Genomic DNA, 19,020 nt, shown 5'->3' with positions numbered 1-19,020 from the left:
AAGCAAATTTACATCAATCAATACATTGTGCAGCTTTAGTCTGTTAATGTGACTATTACCAGTCAAGTAGGCCTACCCAGATTGTGCAGATGTACCACTCTGTTGCGGATAAGCACATTTCTCCTTGGTAACTCAGAGCCTAGGAGGTACTGTAAATTGCCTTGTGAATGTGGTCTTTGGTAATTTTTCAAATACTACCTTTATAATATGCTTCCTGATCCTAGACCTGAGATCCAATTCCTCTGTAAAGCTATTATTGTTATATTTAATAAAACACAAGGCTATTGTCCATATCCATGGCTGTAGCATACAGGTCGAGTGCCATTCAATGAAATATACCTCATACAGTATCTATTTACTGGATATTCATACCATTTTTTAATCCCAAAACCTGCCACTAATATACAAGTGCAGCTACTTATTAAAGTTGTTTGTATACAAAATGGATATTGTTCTCATTACCCTGCATGTGCCTTTTTTGTACCTCTCTGAACAGTACACCTCAGCAGGCACACCAGAGAAGGACCACTCCTGGATAAGGATTTGAGCCACTGCCACGACTGCCATCTCACACTATATTACACATGTGAGTCATTATCACAAGCCTGGTTCTAGCAATCCATAGCACTGTGTGGCTCTTATGAGGCGAAGATAAACAAAATGTAACCAAGTGATTTGTATAATGTCCCCTAACACATCAGCAAGAGACTGAAATTAGGCCTACACTTAGATGTTAGGTTTTTTTTTTTTAGTTTTTTACATTATGCTTCCTGATTCTATACCTAAGATCTATTTCCCGAGTAAAGCGATCACCCTCATATGTTTGTGTATAGTAATAAAATATAACTGGTACTATATCCATGGCTGTGTGTTTCAGGCCAGCAGATGTGGGAGGTGGTGATCAACGTGACTCGTCAGCAGGTGGAGGACTTCCACGGCCCCGCGGACTACTGATTACTGTGTGTGGCCTAGAGCCACCTGAGGACCTCCAAGAGCTGGCAAGGACACCATCCGCGTCGCCCGTAAGTTTCATCTGTCTTTCACGGCTTTTGGTCCATAACATCATATTACAATTAGCTACAACAGGCAGAACTAAGCCTCTTATTCAGAGGCCACTGGGCCTTTGTTCTGACACCTGACTATCTGAACTGTCTAAAATAATTTGTCAACACTTTCTCTTGCTCTTTTCAGAACATGGACAAACCAGATCTGACAGGGTGCCCATCATCAGCTGCTGTGACAGGCCTTCCATGATGTTGCTGTGATTATTGCAAGGACAAACAAAAACTGTTTTGTTTGGTTTATACAAACCAAAACAATATGTAAATAAACTACACAATTTGTACTGCTAAATCCTGAAATTGTCAGTAGTTATTAAGTAATGGCTGTGTGCGTTTGTATTAAGCACTATATAAAAATACATTACACATACGTAAAACCTGTTCTGTCCTTTTCTGTTCAGCATTATGAGAAGTCAAATGGTAAAAGCATGTTAATATACAGGTCTCAAGCACAAGAAACATTGGAATGATAATAGTAAGTGTTTATTTAAAAAAGAAACGAGTTAAACGTCAACACGACTCATGACGTACATGTATATGGGGGTTCTTCTTGTGTTGTTGGTCACCACATTGCTTCAGGGATTGAAAGCAGTACTATGTATTACTTAAGTCATATTGGTTGAGACACCAGGTACGTTTAATGAAATGTAAATGACTTATTAAAATGGAGGATAAAGGGCTGGAGCTGGAGCTCGCTGGCAGGTTCCATCTTCATGATCGCCACACACCCATCTGAATGAACAAATATGAAGAAAATAAACCAGGAAGTTTTAATCATGAAGCTTTGGTACCATGGTGTATGAAAATAGCTGGATAGCTGTTTTGTCTGTGGGATGTTCAAGCATATACAAACACACCACATAATTAAAAAAATGTCATACATGCTTTAACAACCGTTGCACTCCAATGTCACTTCATGTTCTACTTCAGTAATTCTAGTGACAAATATCTTTGTAATAGCTGTACATTGGCATTTTCTGACACCGATTTAGCAGTAGTGTGTGTTGACCTTTCATATCTGTTTAGCTACTATACACCACCGTCAGGATACTGTGTGTGGTGGGCTAGAAATTAAATACAGGGCACATCAAGATTTCTGGTGGCACTTCAAATAGGCCTACTCATACAAAGCCTACACATCTGATGATGAATTACTGCGATCTATGCTGTGGATAGCTGGTAAATGCATTAAGTAAGTGAGGGTCAATTCATCTGATCTTGAACATATTTTGAAGAACATGCCCACAGACATGGCAGCACAAGAACGTAGGCTATTGCTTTCAAAAACCAAAGTAGACTTTATGTCCTGCTTTGAGTGATCACTAGCCTACTTGTTTTGAGAGAAGGCTCACAACTAGGCTATAGTCGCAGATTGCATGTTTTAAGACTGTCCAACTTGTATGCAATAGTCATTTTTTCCTGTCATTACGTTTCAATTACAACGTGATGAAGTGGGTGACATGATGAGGATGGGACTCGCTAGCTAAGGTAATATTACTCAAGTGCTATTATAAACTACCCTTCAAGATTTCATTACCGTTATGTATTGATATTCGCCACACTTATTGATCAGCAGTTTTTTAATGGGTTATGTTTCAGTGAAAATCAAGGTTTCTTTATTGACACTTACCAGTCGCACAGCCGAAAAGTGGGTTGGTTCAGTAGCACCCTCGCAGCGTGATATTAATTTTTCACCCTTGTTATTGCCATCGTGGGAGGGGCGGGACATGACTTGAACTGAGCATTCTCTGATTGGGTGTTTTGTCGTCCAATCAGCACCTGCGTTGGCGTTGCTAAGGTGGAATGTAAGGTGGAATGTTCCCAAATCTGGCTTCAAAGCCATGAATGGCAAATAGCGTTGATTTGGCCTCCATTCTATTTACTCTCAATGGCTGTGGAGCACAACGTCTCTGTCATCCTGGCTCAGCAGGATGGCAGCGCACATGTGGAAGAGTACGCATGCACACACACAAAAAAAGAAAAAAAAAAAAAATGTGTAAGAGGGTGCATACAAGCACACACGTACGCGCACATTTTGTGAATGAAAGAGAAAAAAAAAATTATTTAAAATGTTGGGCCGTAATGAAACACAACAGATGTCATGTTTCACCATACACGTTCTATTGGAAATAAGAAAGTATTTAGTTTCACAACAATCCTTGTTATGGAATACCACTTAAAACTTGGTGAGTTGCCGATTCTTGAAAACAAATGTTTAGAGTGGTTTTAAAGATGCACTGTGTAATATTTTTTAGCAGTTTCTTCATAATTCATGCTGCCCATTCACAAATCTTACTTTTATCATGAATACTTTATGTACCACTACCATCATATTCTAAGTATTCATTATGACTGGGAAAATTGCTCTTTTCATACTTGAAAAGGTTGAGCTTCTCCTTATCTGCCATTTTGAATTTCCAGAAATAGACATTTTTAGCTGCAAAACGTACTATACTTTGGTCATACTAATAAATATTAGTTTATAATTTAGTAAATATTCATGAAAAGATCAAATTTACAGTTTCAATGAGCAGCATAGTTGCAATGCCTTGTCTGACCACCATTCTACCATTCAGTGCACCTTTCTAAAGCCGCTTCAGAGAAAATCCATAGTGGCCAAATAACAGAGACAGCAACAAACATCAAAAAAGTCGGTGGGGACGGCTCGATACGATAAGATAAGATTCTATTAAATCGTCGGCTGTAGGATCGATACATTTAGATTATTATTTGCACCCCTAACACATGCATGTATCATGCAAGCACCCAAGCATGGTCGTGCGCACACATACACTCACACCTTCTGTTCCTTGGTTGCAGAGGCAAGATGAAGCTTGACAGAGAATGTGGTGCAAACTCACACTTGGACATTAACTCTCTCACACACATACAGACATACCAATTCATCACTCTGACTGTTGCAGCTTCTGTGAAAGAGCTAAGTTACCATGTCGGAAGGTGTAAAAGACGCACACAGAGACACAGACACAGAGACACACACACACAGGTGTGAGGTTATGGTGAGACCAGACAAACACACCGCACATCTCATAGTTTATTTCTTTGCTTTGTACTTGCTGTCGGAGAGCCAGTTGAACATGGTGAGGGTGGTGAACTAACTGTAGCGCGAGGTTACTTTGTGATGACACCAGGCCAAGTCAGCACACATCTCATAGTTGTTTATCTCTGTGTTTTGCAGCTGCTGTCGGAGAGCGAGGCGAACATGGTGAAGGTGGTGAACTCTGTGAGTGATGCGCTCGACTCCATGAATAAGCAGACAGGCAGCATCAAGAGCCGCCTCAAGGCCGACCTGCAGAGGGCGCCCATACGCATCCCACGGCCCAAAGGCTGCGGCAACGGAGAGGGTAAACAACGACATACACTACTACGTAACTTGACATGAGGGCTATGTCAATAATAATAATAGTAATTAAACTAACAATAATAAGGAGGTCTGATGCGTACGTCTTGACACTTACTTATGTTTTTGAAAACAAGTCATTCTTCCAACAAGTCATTTGAAAAAAAAAGAAATCTAAGGCACAGCATTGGCATGAATAACTTAAGGGCAGCGAAGTTAAGTGACGTGTTGAAGAATTTATTAATATGAATGCATTTCTGAAGAAAGAAAAAGGCTTTCACGTCATTAAAGGTGTCAATTTTTAATTCATATGACCTTCAAGAAACTGGATCTTATGAAAATGTAGACTTTATATCCAGCTGGAAATGTGTCTGCTGCTGTTTCTATGCATTTTCATGCATTTCATACATTCTAGTGTGTGTAAGAGTGTCTCTGTGTGTGTGTGTTCTGTAGGTGCCCGTCCGCGTGACTGCAGTGACATCTATGCCAGTGGCCAGAGGGAGGATGGCCTCTACTCCGTCTTCCCTGTCCACTTCCCTGCCGGCTTTCAGGTCTACTGTGACATGACCACCGACGGGGGAGGATGGACGGTCAGTGTTCCCCTCTGCACACACACACACACACACACACACACACACACGCACATAGGCAATGTGAACTCCCATGCCATCAATCACCCAACCCTTCAGATGAGGAGAGCAGCTTTGCTTGCAAACTGGCTGCCAACTTGGTTCAAGTAAGCCAAAAGGTTAGATAGATAGTTATTACAATATTCTCTCACTTAAGCTGTGTTTTGGCTCTTTCAGTTTTTAGGGAATGTCTTTTAAGAGGTGACACACAGTCAGCATTTCTACAGAACTTAGTGTACAATTTGACTGCATTACATTTAATCACACTTAGCAGATGCTTACAATAAAGGACACAAAATGGAGCTAGAGGTACGCAAAGGAGAAAATGGAGTGAGCAAGCAATCCTATTTCTCCTCAACTTGTTTTTGAGTGCCCTCTAAGGGGAAACACCCCTAGGCACCAAAGTGAAAAGCATTAGTGGCACAAAGTGGAAGAACATTTAACATTGCAAAAGAAATAGAGATAGACCTCAAAAGCAGGAAAACTTGTTGAAAGCCTTCATACTGTACATAATCATCCGAATTTCACTTGCTGAACATAATATTATATGGAAAATAGTAATATAAGATATTCTTCAAACTCTTCCATGAGATTTGTGCACAGTATAAACAAAGGACGGTGAAGTAATATTTGAGTGCCATGCTATTACAGTGGTATGAAACTCAATTTCCAAGAAAAAAATCAATTTCATTTTATTATGAAAATATTGTGCATTTTAGAGCACTTTCACTAGTTGATAGCTTTCTTTTTGTTGATTACAGTTAGAATTCATGTTTGTACATTTGGGTAAGTAGTTATTCTACTACATACAAGTCTTCAACTGCCTCCCCTTAACGAAACCAAGTTTAAGGGCCAAAAGCAAGTGGAAGTGGTACCCATGGGACAGAAGTCAGAAGTGCAGGAAGAGTAAGTGCAGAGAGAGTAAGATGACAGTGTTTTCATTTAGCTCCACTTTGCCCCCTCCCCATCTGGCTGTAAAACGCAGTATGTCTTTTTGGTAGGTGCTAATTGGACAGTCAAGATTGACACTTGGCTTAGATTGAGACTCCAGAGGGTACAGCAGTTGGAGATGGTGCCATTTTATTATCTCAGATTCACCTCCTCTAAGTCTCTGGTGAGGATACGATGTAGCTGTCAGGATCCTGCACTTTAGTAAGCTGAGCAGCCATTTTGTGGGAAGTTAATGAAGGGTTTAACTGTGTGGCCATAGTGATGCCATGATACCATTTTGGCTCAGAAATGACTTGTTCTGTTTGAGGAGATTTTACTGCAGTGACAATAAAGTTTTGGACAGCATAGTGTTAGAGGTTGTTAGGTTTACTGTGTTTTGCTTAGTCAGGGGTAGTTAAGCCATTACAGAAGCTTTAACTTATTTCTGTTCAAGGTCTCAGTGATAGTTTTTGGTGCCATGTTTGCACACCTTGTCAACATAGCTATTTTTCAGCTCTTCTAGTGAATGGAATTGGATGCAGTAGATGAATAATGTTGGCTTTCTGTCTATACTACCAACAAATGAAGATACATGTATGAGTGGTCTTAGTGGACCGAAATTCAGTCGTAGGGATATTTAGCTATAGGAGAGAACAGCCATTTGAACTGCAGGGTCCTCTTGGCTCAGAATCAGAAGTTCAGAAGAATGGGCATTTCAGACTGCACAATGGCCAAGGGTTACAGGGTCTTGGGGCTTTGAGGGAGGAGTAATGATTAGTACCTGTGCAGTTTCCATTACTGTGAGGTGGCATTGTTTAGGGTTGACAAAGTTCATCTGTGTGTGTGTGTGTAAACGTGCGTGCGTGCGTGCGTGGACGTGCGTGTGTTTGGAGGCTAGACAGGGTGTCAAGGTATTGCACATAGGTGACTGGGCTCACTTCATCTCTATTGTGGATCTGGTTTATAGGGTCATATTGACTGCATAGGGTCATATGGACAGAATCTGTATTGTGGCTCAACTTCTCAGGGTTAGAGAAGGGCATGATGATACTGTGACTCCATCTTGGCTCTGAGCTCTGCAGGGGCCCCAGACGGGAGCAGCTACTATGCTACTCAGGCAGGCACGGTCACTGCTGTCACATTCACGGTAGGGACAGATAGGAGGCGAAGCGAGTTGAGCGAAGAGAGGCGAAATTCAACTGTCATCAGGTCGTCGCAGCGAATCAAATGGAATGGAACAGTTATGTTGTTGATTTGATTGGGCCGCGGCAGGCGAATTCGCTCCTCATTTGCATAACATTAAACTTTCTTTAATAATTTCGCTTCGCTCCTGTTTGCTTGCTTTCGCTTGCCTTCGCCTCTCTCATAGGAATGAATTGCAAAGTTGGCTTCGCTTGGCCAAATTCGCGTCTGCCGTCACTTTCACATGGACACATGTGCTCAGACCCAGCTTTGCAAAGATGTACATGAACCAAGGCCTATCTTTTTCTAGACTTAATTCTTTCCAAGTATATATACTCGCCCATTCATTCAGTCAGTCTCTCTCTCTCTCTCTCTCTCTCTCTCTCTCTCTCTCTCTCTCTCTCTCTCTCCTTTGTTTCTTTTCTTTCCTTTCCTTTCCTCTTCTCTGCGGTGGTTTTATTTTTTAGATAAATGCCGTCGCTTCTTCTTTTAACAGCGAAGACGAGTAAGCTTGAGTTGGGATGGAGTGACGCATTTTAAGGGGAGAAGAAAGTAGATGATTTGTAGGCTGTTGAAATTATGAGAAGTTATTATCCCCGACCCCGCCTTCTAACTTCGAATCGGCAAGGGAGAGCGAAAGGGTGCCTTTCACATTCACACACGCACGTGCACGCAGGCAAACAGATAAGAGAGTGCGGTGGGGAAGGACTTGTACATTACTGCGATTGGGATAGTTCTAGGCCTACGTTCACTGCCTGATTTTTTTGTGCCCAGCTCCATGGTTGACTGAGAAATCTCCACAGCAGAGCAGCGTTAGATTTCAGCGATATCTCTTCTGTTCTGAGCGCTATAGATCACCAGTGTGGCAATCATGTCCCATTACACAGACAATCTATAATCTATCTACAATCCCTCACTTTTGCCCGAAAACACTTTCTCACTACTTTGCCACCGTCAACATTCAACATTCAACATCCACCACATACTGTAGGGAAGCGCTGCCTCGCCTGTCAATCAAACGGTCTGCGTGCGCTTGTTCTATTTTTTCTACAGGCTATGGTCTTGTTTCGTCTGTAGCAGTGTTAGATAGGTCTGTTATGTTGGCGAATTATGGTATTTAAGTTTGATAGTTATTTATATTAATTATTTAGGTTAATTGCATGCATAAACAGAATGCCATGGGGTAGATGATATTGCCACTGTATTACTAATTTATTACCACCTTTCTTTCTCATACCAAGTTTCCCACCTCTCTATCATACCAAAGTAGGCCCTATTTCATGTTTGTATTGGCTGCTGAGGCTGATATACTTAGGTTTTTATAGGCAGTTTACAGTTCATGTTGACATTTCATATAGAATTATGCATAAATGGGTTAAAGTGTCAATCCAACAATACAATAGATCGATATGGAATCGGATCGGATCGGATCGTGGATCGAATCGAATCGAACCGTGGCCTTCTGGATCGAAATCGAATCGATCCAGGAATTTTAGATCGATTCCCAGGCCTAGTACAAACCAGTTCTTTCTCTCTCTCTCTCTCTCTCTCTCTCTCTCTCTCTCTCTCTCTCTCTCTCTCTCTCTCTCTCTCTCTCTCTCTCTCTCTCTCTCTCATATTGTGTTCATCTTGAGCATCATTTGTATCCGTTGCCATAATCAGGTGTGTAAACATCTGGAGCACAGATGTGCCAAGATTACAGATCCATCACACACACACACACACACACACACACACACACACACACACACACACACACACACACACACACACACACACACACACACACACACACACACACACACACACACACACACACACACACACACACAAAGACAAAAACCTCCCAAGGCAATATGGAAATATACTGCATGCAAATACACAACCACACAGGCAAGGACGCCCACCCACCCACACACAGACACAGGTGCAGTGTGCCCTAGTGTAGTCTCTCCCTGGGCTCCACCATGTCCCACAGCTGTGAGATTAAATATGCCAGTCATGCTGCTGGTGGGATCCAAGACAAGGTCAGGACAACACAACTACCTCGTCTCTCTCGCTATTTTTCCCCACTCATTTTTGACGTTCTTTCGTTTTTCTTTTTTTTCTGTCCCTGGGTCTTTTTATGTCTATTTCACTATTACAGTGGATCTACCACATTAGATACAGTGTAATAAACAGAGTAACATTATTTAATACCATGTAAAACCAGTGTAACACCATGTACCAACCCTAACCCTAACCCTTACCCTAACCTTAGATGTAAGTACAAAATTGGTACATGGTGTTACACTTGTATTACATGGCATTAAATATTGTTACACTGGTTATTACACTGTACCTAATGTGGTAGATCCACTGTAATTGTGAGCCATTAAAATAATAAAGTGTTACCAAACAAAAAAAATGCTTAATGAAAGAGATGGATGGATGGATGGATGGATGGATGGATGGATGGATGGATGGATGGATGGATGGATGGATGGATGGATGGATGGATGGATGGATGGATGGATGGATGGATGGATGGAAATAATACAGGCTCAGTAAACGCTGTTGCTGTCACACAGACAGACAGACAGACAGACAGACAGACAGACAGATACATATATGATGAATGATGCAATGCCACCCCAGTAAACAATGCACACAGTAAATAAGGTGAAAGAGTAATGGCAGGGGGAGAGAGAGAGAGGTGTTCATATATTATTTTGACAGGCATTCTCCCTCAGTACAGTATAGTGTCAGTAAGAGTAGAGGCTGGCAGCATGCAGTTGGTGCATGTGTTCCTCTGTCTCACCCAAGAGAAGTGGTGTGTTCTTTTCTTTCTATTTTCTCATTTTGTTTATCTGAATTCCGGCCAATTTTTTGTTCTTCCTGAGAAATGGCTTTTGCTTGTAGAGCTGTTGTTGTTTCCACATTCAGAAGTGGGACGAGTGACTCATTTTGCACTATGTTTGGAAAGTAAAGTAAGTCCGGTTTAAAATCTTGCTTGCTCACTCACAATTTTGCTCATTCTTTCTCTGGCTGTTTTTTCTGTAATAGTAGAAATGAAATCACACATATTCTTGTCAAAATCTTCAAGGGTGCATGTGGTCCATTCAAATCAAAGTTGTGAAAAAAGCCAGCAACCTTGCACAGGTGCACACAAAATCAAGCAGACAGAGAGCTCCAAAAGAGCTGGGCTCGGTCTACCTGACTCCAAACCAAAAAGCAATTTGAAATGCATTATAAGTTGCTCAGGTAAACATTGGTGTGCAAATATCACTCAGAAAACAATTTTGGATGTGACAGCATACAGTACCACACTGAAACATACAGTATATGATGTTTGGTAAGTTTTACTCTCTGGAACAAATACACCCCCTGTGTGCAGAGCCTATGTTATAACCTTACTGTCACTAAAATTGTAATGATTAAATCTTAATCTGTTAGCGATCTCAGTGATATCATAGCAATGTTGTTGTGATGTAGTCTTTTCAGCAAGGCGACTGTCACTGCACAACTGGTGTGGAACTGCCCCAAGATTGCTTGCATAAGCCATTCACCCATGAATTAACCATATACTGTATGTAAGAAATCTGACTGGACCTTGTCAAAAGACTAGTGACCAAATCACAAATTAATATTGTTCAGACAATATGTAGAGATACTTTTTCATGATAAGGTATCATCATACTCAGTAATGGCATTCTCACGCATGGCATGAGCCATGAAATCTGCTTCAAGTACCAATTACTGTAATGATGCATCACTATTATGTTATCTTTCCACTAGTAATAACTCTGACAGCTCCTTATCATGTTTGATGACACGACAGCTCATTAGCTTGTTATCACTGTATGTCCTCAAAGGGTGACACCAGATTATGTGTGTGTGTGTGTGTGTGTGTGTGTGTGTGTGTGTGTGTGTGTGTGTGTGTGTGTGTGTGTGTGTGTGTGTGTGTGTGTGTGTGTGTGTGTGTGTGTGTGTGCGCGCACGTGCGTGCCCATGCGTATCTGCATGCGTGCAAGCGTGCAGATGTATGTGCATGTATGCACGTTTATGCGTCCTTGCGATCATGATTGTGTGTGTGTGCACATGTGTTTGAGCGTGCATGTGTTCATGTGAGGCTGCTTGTGTAAGTGTGTTTTTGTACGTATGTGTGTACCGGTATTTCCCATTAGGCGAAACTATCAGCAGGGAGCAGTGAATTTCAAACACAAACGAAACATGAAAAGATGTTACACACACTCACACAAATACCCTGAGTAGCATTGTGTTCTATAGGGCTGAATAGAAATGGGCAGCATGAGATCGGTATTACACCAAGGACACACATCATGAGGATTACACAAACATATCATCTACTTGAATAGTTTAGCAACTTCTGAATTACCAAGAGAGTTACTATCAGTGCAGATATTGTGCTATAACGCACAGCCCTGTTCCTGTGGCTGCATGACTGCCATGGGGATACTACTATCTCCTCTCACTATCACTCCTGCTCCTGGTGTAGAATGCTGAATGCCACACTGAAGAGCATATGTCTGTTCAGGGAGACTCAATGGTATTATCTGCACATACAGATTGGTATATATAGGACTCCATAATACAACCACTCTGCATTTGCATGCACGCAGGCACGCACCTGTACATACACACATGCACACGCACACGCACACGCACACGCACACACACACACATTTGCCTGGGACAACTTTAAGCTCAGTGTGTGCAACGTGTGCCTGAGAATCAACCTGTGTGCGTGCGTGCATGCGTGCGTGCGGCCGTCCGTGCGTGCGTGCGTGTTTACCTTGTGTGTGCTTACGTTGTGTGTGAAGTGGGTTTTGGGCATTCTAATCTACACACTAGTGTGTTTGGGTGATTCTTCCCATCTGTGTTATCCAAACTCATCATCAACAAGGTCTCTTGGGGTCAAGAACCAGCAATTAATCAGCCTGATTGAGAGTATTTGTGTCTAGCCAAGCGCTAAATCCCAATGCAGAGCACCATATGTGGCACTGCTGCTGTATAAATTACACTGAACTGAATTGCACTGAATTGAATTGAAGCAGAGGAGGATGTTGGTTTCAGTGATTGGGCTTCCAGACCGACCAGAACGGAACTGGTGTCGGTGCCCACACCAGTTACGTTCGGCACGTGTGCTTATATGCAAACTGCCTGTGTTCTCATACCGGGCTTCGAACTTATCCTGCATGTGACTGTGTTACCTGGATGAACCTGCTGACGGCCACAATGTCTCCGGTTCACAGAGACAAAACAGGCATTTTGAGGTTCGCATTGCAAAGATCTGTGGCGTGAACACAACGGCCGGTTCGTGATTAGGTGCGGGAACAGGCACAGGCACGGTTCTAAGTCGGCCTGAATGCACCCTGAGTGGGGCAGTGGTGGCCCAATGGTTAGGGAGAGTGTTGGTCTGGGCATAAGGGTTAGAGGTTCAAATCCCACCCTAACCAGTAGGAAGAATCAGGGTAGAATACCTACACCTTCATATGGCTGAAGTGGCCTTACAATACACCTCACACCACATAGCGCAAAAGTGCGTGCCTGTGTGGGTAGCATTGTTCAACAGACTTTCATCTGATTGAGGTGATGCTTGGCAAATATGCAGTCATGACCTGAGTGCCATAGGCATGGATGAGCACAGTAAGAAGCAGGCAGCTCGTCGGATGTGGGAGGAGGCGGAACGTGCCTCATGCTGGATTTGGAGTAAGAGAGAGGAGGAAAGCTGGAAGCCAGGGGCAGGTGGGCAGTGAGCTGGCCACTCACTGTCGGCCCACCAACCTAGGGTGTTGTGGTTCAGGGCCGAAACACCCCGTGATGGTTGGACACCACCTGACGACATCTGCTCCTGGCTTAAGGCTACAGCTACCTGCTAAGGTAGCTGAGGAAGGCACCTCGTGTGTATCCATCAAGTCAACTCTGGGTAACCAGTGACGTCTAGGAATTAGACTAGATGACAACCGAGAAAGGTCGGTGACGCTGGAGAGACAGCTGACCTCCAGGAAAGACTGGCACGGGCACGCAGGGCTAGCAACCCTGTGTGCAGCACTCGTAAGAGGGCACCACCCCAAGCTACGAATGAACCAAATGAGCAACACCCCCAGAGTCTCCCGAGAGGGGGGGCGGAAGAGAGACTCAACGGGACGGACACACCGGTATCGGCCAGGACAAGGAACATGACTACGAGAAAGCTCAAGCAATCTACACTGACTGGAGTGGAATACACTGTTAGGTGCCATTGCGGTAAGATCTGCAAAAGCACCAGAGGACTAAAGCAACACCAGAGTAGGTCCAAGTGCAGAACATCAGCAGCTCAGGAGCAGCGCACAGACCCAGAGTCTGGTCAGACGTTGGAGAACTCCAGCCAGGAAGCACCCCACAGTGCTGAAGATCTCTCCGCAACTGAACTGCCCCAGCACCAGGGACCAACTCATGTGAACCCCCCTCCAACCATCCAATTAGCAAGGAGAGAGAGGATTAAATGGCCAAAGATGACAGACAGCAATGCTTGGATGCAGCTGGACGACGACCTCGATGGCATCCTGGAAGCAACTACATCAGGCTCAGCTCATAGGAAGATTGATGCACTGACAACCATAGTGTATAACCTCGCCAAGGAGCGGTTTGGCACTATGGTGCAGAAAGGCCAGCGCCAACTACAGCAGCAGCCAAACAGGAGGGAGAGAGAGATCCGTCGCCTAAGGAGCGAGATAAAGGCCCTCAACAAGCGGTTCAAGACGAGCTCACCGACTGAGAAGGAAGGTATCAAAGACCTTACAAGTAAGATCCGGGAACAACTGTGCAGGGTCAGAAGAGCAGAGAACATCAGGAAGCAGCGTCGGAAGAGAGAAAAGAGAAGATCTCAGTTTGTAAAGGACCCATACAGCTTCACAAAGGCTCTTCTAGGCCAACAAAAATCTGGCTCACTCTCCAGCTCGAAAATGGAGGTCGAAGAGTTCCTTGCTGAAGCTCACAGCGACCCTAACAGGAGTCAGGGTCTGGGGGTCAACCGCAATATCTCTAAGCCTGAGAAACCAACAACCGAGCTGAATGGGAAGGAACCCACCTGGCAAGAAGTTCGGGACGTCGTCCACAAGGCCAAATCATCAGCTACCCCTGGCCCAAGTGGTATACCATACAAGGTATACAAGAAATGCCCCAAGCTTCTCAAGAGGCTATGGAAAACCATGAGGAAGATCTGGGCCAAGGGGACAATTCCACCAAGCTGGAAGTTGGCTGAGGGATGCTTTGTGCCGAAAGAGGAGGGGTCATCCACAATCTCCCAGTTCAGGACGATCTCTCTTCTGAACGTAGAGTGTAAGATCTTTTTCTCTGTTCTGGCACGAAGAATCACCACCTACATGATGCAGAACCACTATATCAACCCTTCCATCCAAAAAGGTGGAATCCCAGGCTTTTCGGGCTGTCTGGAACACACCTCGATGATTACCCAACTGATCCAAGAGGCGAAGCGAAAGAAAAGCGACCTAACAGTCGTCTGGCTAGACCTAGCCAATGCGTATGGGTCAATTCCACATGATCTCATCCAGGAAGGACTTGACCATTATTACATCCTTGGGTAAATCCGAGGCTTAATTACCAACTACCTTGCAGGGTTTCGACTCAGATTTACATCGGCACTCTTTACCACCAACTGGCTGGACCTCCAAAAGGGGATTCCAACAGGGTGCACCATCTCCCCCATCTTGTTCATTATGGGCATGAACATACTGCTAACCGCTGCGGAAGGCATAACCCGGGGCCCTAAATTGGAATCCGGTGTTGTGCAGCCAGTACTGCGTGCGTTTATGGACGACATCACAGTGACCACTGTGACGCACGTCCAAGCAAGATGGGTGCTGGATACATTGGGCAGCGTTGCCTCCTGGGCAGGGATGCTGTTCAAGGCCAGGAAGTCCAGGAGCATGGTCATCAAGAAGGGTAGAGTCACCGGCAAGTTTAGCCTCCAGGTCCAGGGTGAGGTCATCCCACCAATCGAGGGTAACCCGGTAAAATGCCTGGGAAAGTGGTTTAATGCGTCACTAACGGATGGTGCCAACGTAGCTGAGGCGGTGAAGCAGACTGAAGAGTGGCTGAAGAAGATTGACAAATCTTTACTCCCGGGCAAGTTTAAGACCTGGCTGTACCAACATGGCCTCTTGCCCAGGCTCCTTTGGCTACTCACAGTCTACGAGTTTCCCATGACCACCATTGAGCTCATTGAGAGGAGGACCAACAAGCACCTGCGGAGGTGGCTGGGCATTCCCCCAAGCTTCTCATCAGTGGGCCTTTACATCAGGTCGGGTCAACTGCAACTCCCCCTGTCGTCAGTAGTTGAGGAGTACAAGGTGGCGAAATGCAGAGTTGTCCTAAGTCTGAGGGACTCCAACGATGACCTCATCAGTCAAGCTGGCATGACAACCAGGTCTGGACGCAAGTGGGCTGCCAACGTAGCGGTGGATCAGGCAGTCAGCTCCTTGAAGTTGCGGGATATAGTGGGCAACCAGTGCATCCACCGACAAGGCCTTGGCTCTGCACAATTCCAAACCTGGGGAGGTGCAAGCACAAGAACCAGGAGAGGCATGGTGCAAGCGGAAGTGAGGAGCAGAGAGGAGGAGAAGCGAGTAACAAGAGCAGTGCAGCAAGGTTCCCAGGGGGCCTGGACAAAATGGGACTTGCCCAGGCGCAAAGTCACATGGAGGGAGCTGTGGCGACTGGAGCCTTATCGCATCTCCTTCCTCTTACGGTCTGTTTATGACACCCTCCCCTCCCCAGTACATCTGCACACATGGGGTCTTAGAGAGGATCCGCTTTGTAAGCTGTGCGGCAAGAGGGGGACCTTGGCCCATATACTGTCTGGGTGCAAAACATCCTTAACCCAGGGGCGGTATAGATGGCGCCACGACAAAGTGCTCCTCTCACTGGCCGACACCATAGAGCGGGAGAGGGTCAAAAAGAGACCAGCCAACACAACCGCACGGAGAGCCATCACCTTCGTCAAGGAGGGAGCTGGACCTTCACAGACCACCAAAAGGAAAAGAACCAGCATGCTCCAGGCCGCAAGCTCCTGGGAGATGAGGGTGGATGTGGGGAGGAGGCTGCAGTTTCATGAGGTGGTGCAAACTTCCCTCCGCCCGGACATAGTGCTGTGGTCATCCAAGGACCAGAAGATAATCCTGGTTGAATTGACAGTACCATGGGAGGAGGGGTGCGAGGAGGCCCATGAAAGGAAGGCTGCAAAATACCAACAGCTGGCCCAAGACTGCCGAGACAGAGGCTGGCAGGCATGGGTCTTCCCCGTGGAGATAGGGTGCAGGGGCTTTCCAGCAAGGTCTGCGTGGAGTTTCCTGTCTGCCATAGGCATGGATGAGCACAGTAAGAAGCAGGCAGCTCGTCGGATGGGGGAGGAGGCGGAACGTGCCTCATGCTGGATTTGGAGTAAGAGAGAGGAGGAAAGCTGGAAGCCAGGGGCAGGTGGGCAGTGAGCTGGCCACTCACTGTCGGCCCACCAACCTAGGGTGTTGTGGTTCAGGGCCGAAACACCCCGTGATGGTTGGACACCACCTGACGACATCTGCTCCTGGCTTAAGGCTACAGCTACCTGCTAAGGTAGCTGAGGAAGGCACCTCGTGTGTATCCATCAAGTCAACTCTGGGTAACCAGTGACGTCTAGGAATTAGACTAGATGACAACCGAGAAAGGTCGGTGACGCTGGAGAGACAGCTGACCTCCAGGAAAGACTGGCACGGGCACGCAGGGCTAGCAACCCTGTGTGCAGCACTCGTAAGAGGGCACCACCCCAAGCTACGAATGAACCAAATGAGCAACACCCCCAGAGTCTCCCGAGAGGGGGGGTGGAAGAGAGACTCAACGGGACGGACACACCGGTATCGGCCAGGACAAGGAACATGACTACGAGAAAGCTCAAGCAATCTACACTGACTGGAGTGGAATACACTGTTAGGTGCCATTGCGGTAAGATCTGCAAAAGCACCAGAGGACTAAAGCAACACCAGAGTAGGTCCAAGTGCAGAACATCAGCAGCTCAGGAGCAGCGCACAGACCCAGAGTCTGGTCAGACGTTGGAGAACTCCAGCCAGGAAGCACCCCACAGTGCTGAAGATCTCTCCGCAACTGAACTGCCCCAGCACCAGGGACCAACTCATGTGAACCCCCCTCCAACCATCCAATTAGCAAGGAGAGAGAGGATTAAATGGCCAAAGATGACAGACAGCAATGCTTGGATGCAGCTGGACGACGACCTCGATGGCATCCTGGAAGCAACTACATCAGGCTCAGCTCATAGGAAGATTGATGCACTGACAACCATAGTGTATAACCTCGCCAAGGAGCGGTTTGGCACTATGGTGCAGAAAGGCCAGCGCCAACTACAGCAGCAGCCAAACAGGAGGGAGAGAGAGATCCGTCGCCTAAGGAGCGAGATAAAGGCCCTCAACAAGCGGTTCAAGACGAGCTCACCGACTGAGAAGGAAGGTATCAAAGACCTTACAAGTAAGATCCGGGAACAACTGTGCAGGGTCAGAAGAGCAGAGAACATCAGGAAGCAGCGTCGGAAGAGAGAAAAGAGAAGATCTCAGTTTGTAAAGGACCCATACAGCTTCACAAAGGCTCTTCTAGGCCAACAAAAATCTGGCTCACTCTCCAGCTCGAAAATGGAGGTCGAAGAGTTCCTTGCTGAAGCTCACAGCGACCCTAACAGGAGTCAGGGTCTGGGGGTCAACCGCAATATCTCTAAGCCTGAGAAACCAACAACCGAGCTGAATGGGAAGGAACCCACCTGGCAAGAAGTTCGGGACGTCGTCCACAAGGCCAAATCATCAGCTGCCCCTGGCCCAAGTGGTATACCATACAAGGTATACAAGAAATGCCCCAAGCTTCTCAAGAGGCTATGGAAAACCATGAGGAAGATCTGGGCCAAGGGGACAATTCCACCAAGCTGGAAGTTGGCTGAGGGATGCTTTGTGCCGAAAGAGGAGGGGTCATCCACAATCTCCCAGTTCAGGACGATCTCTCTTCTGAACGTAGAGTGTAAGATCTTTTTCTCTGTTCTGGCACGAAGAATCACCACCTACATGATGCAGAACCACTATATCAACCCTTCCATCCAAAAAGGTGGAATCCCAGGCTTTTCGGGCTGTCTGGAACACACCTCGATGATTACCCAACTGATCCAAGAGGCGAAGCGAAAGAAAAGCGACCTAACAGTCGTCTGGCTAGACCTAGCCAATGCGTATGGGTCAATTCCACATGATCTCATCCAGGAAGGACTTGACCATTATTACATCCCTGGGGAAATCCGAGGCTTAATTACCAACTACCTTGCAGGGTTTCGACTCAGATTTACATCGGCACTCTTTACCACCAACTGGCTGGACCTCCAAAAGGGGATTCCAACAGGGTGCACCATCTCCCCCATCTTGTTCATTATGGGCATGAACATACTGCTAACCGCTGCGGAAGGCATAACCCGGGGCCCTAAATTGGAATCCGGTGTTGTGCAGCCAGTACTGCGTGCGTTTATGGACGACATCACAGTGACCACTGTGACGCACGTCCAAGCAAGATGGGTGCTGGATACATTGGGCAGCGTTGCCTCCTGGGCAGGGATGCTGTTCAAGGCCAGGAAGTCCAGGAGCATGGTCATCAAGAAGGGTAGAGTCACCGGCAAGTTTAGCCTCCAGGTCCAGGGTGAGGTCATCCCACCAATCGAGGGTAACCCGGTAAAATGCCTGGGAAAGTGGTTTAATGCGTCACTAACGGATGGTGCCAACGTAGCTGAGGCGGTGAAGCAGACTGAAGAGTGGCTGAAGAAGATTGACAAATCTTTACT

The 19,020-nt window shown here is 45.9% G+C and overlaps 1 protein-coding gene across 1 annotated transcript in view; it reads left to right on the top strand.

Moving 5' to 3' along the window:
* LOC134446377 (fibrinogen C domain-containing protein 1-A-like) overlaps positions 1-19,020 on the top strand; it is a 138,757-nt gene that overhangs the window by 45,844 nt on the left and 73,893 nt on the right. The window contains exons 3-4 of the mRNA XM_063195739.1: positions 4,261-4,426; positions 4,876-5,012. Of these exons, the coding sequence (XP_063051809.1) occupies positions 4,261-4,426; positions 4,876-5,012 (303 nt within the window). The remainder of the gene's footprint in view (positions 1-4,260; positions 4,427-4,875; positions 5,013-19,020) is intronic.

Source organism: Engraulis encrasicolus, chromosome 3 (genome assembly GCF_034702125.1).
Source record: "Engraulis encrasicolus isolate BLACKSEA-1 chromosome 3, IST_EnEncr_1.0, whole genome shotgun sequence".
In the NCBI taxonomy this organism is placed as follows: domain Eukaryota; kingdom Metazoa; phylum Chordata; class Actinopteri; order Clupeiformes; family Engraulidae; genus Engraulis; species Engraulis encrasicolus.
The sequence above is the reverse complement of the archived record's forward strand: the minus strand, read 5'-3'. Positions and strand labels throughout refer to the sequence as shown.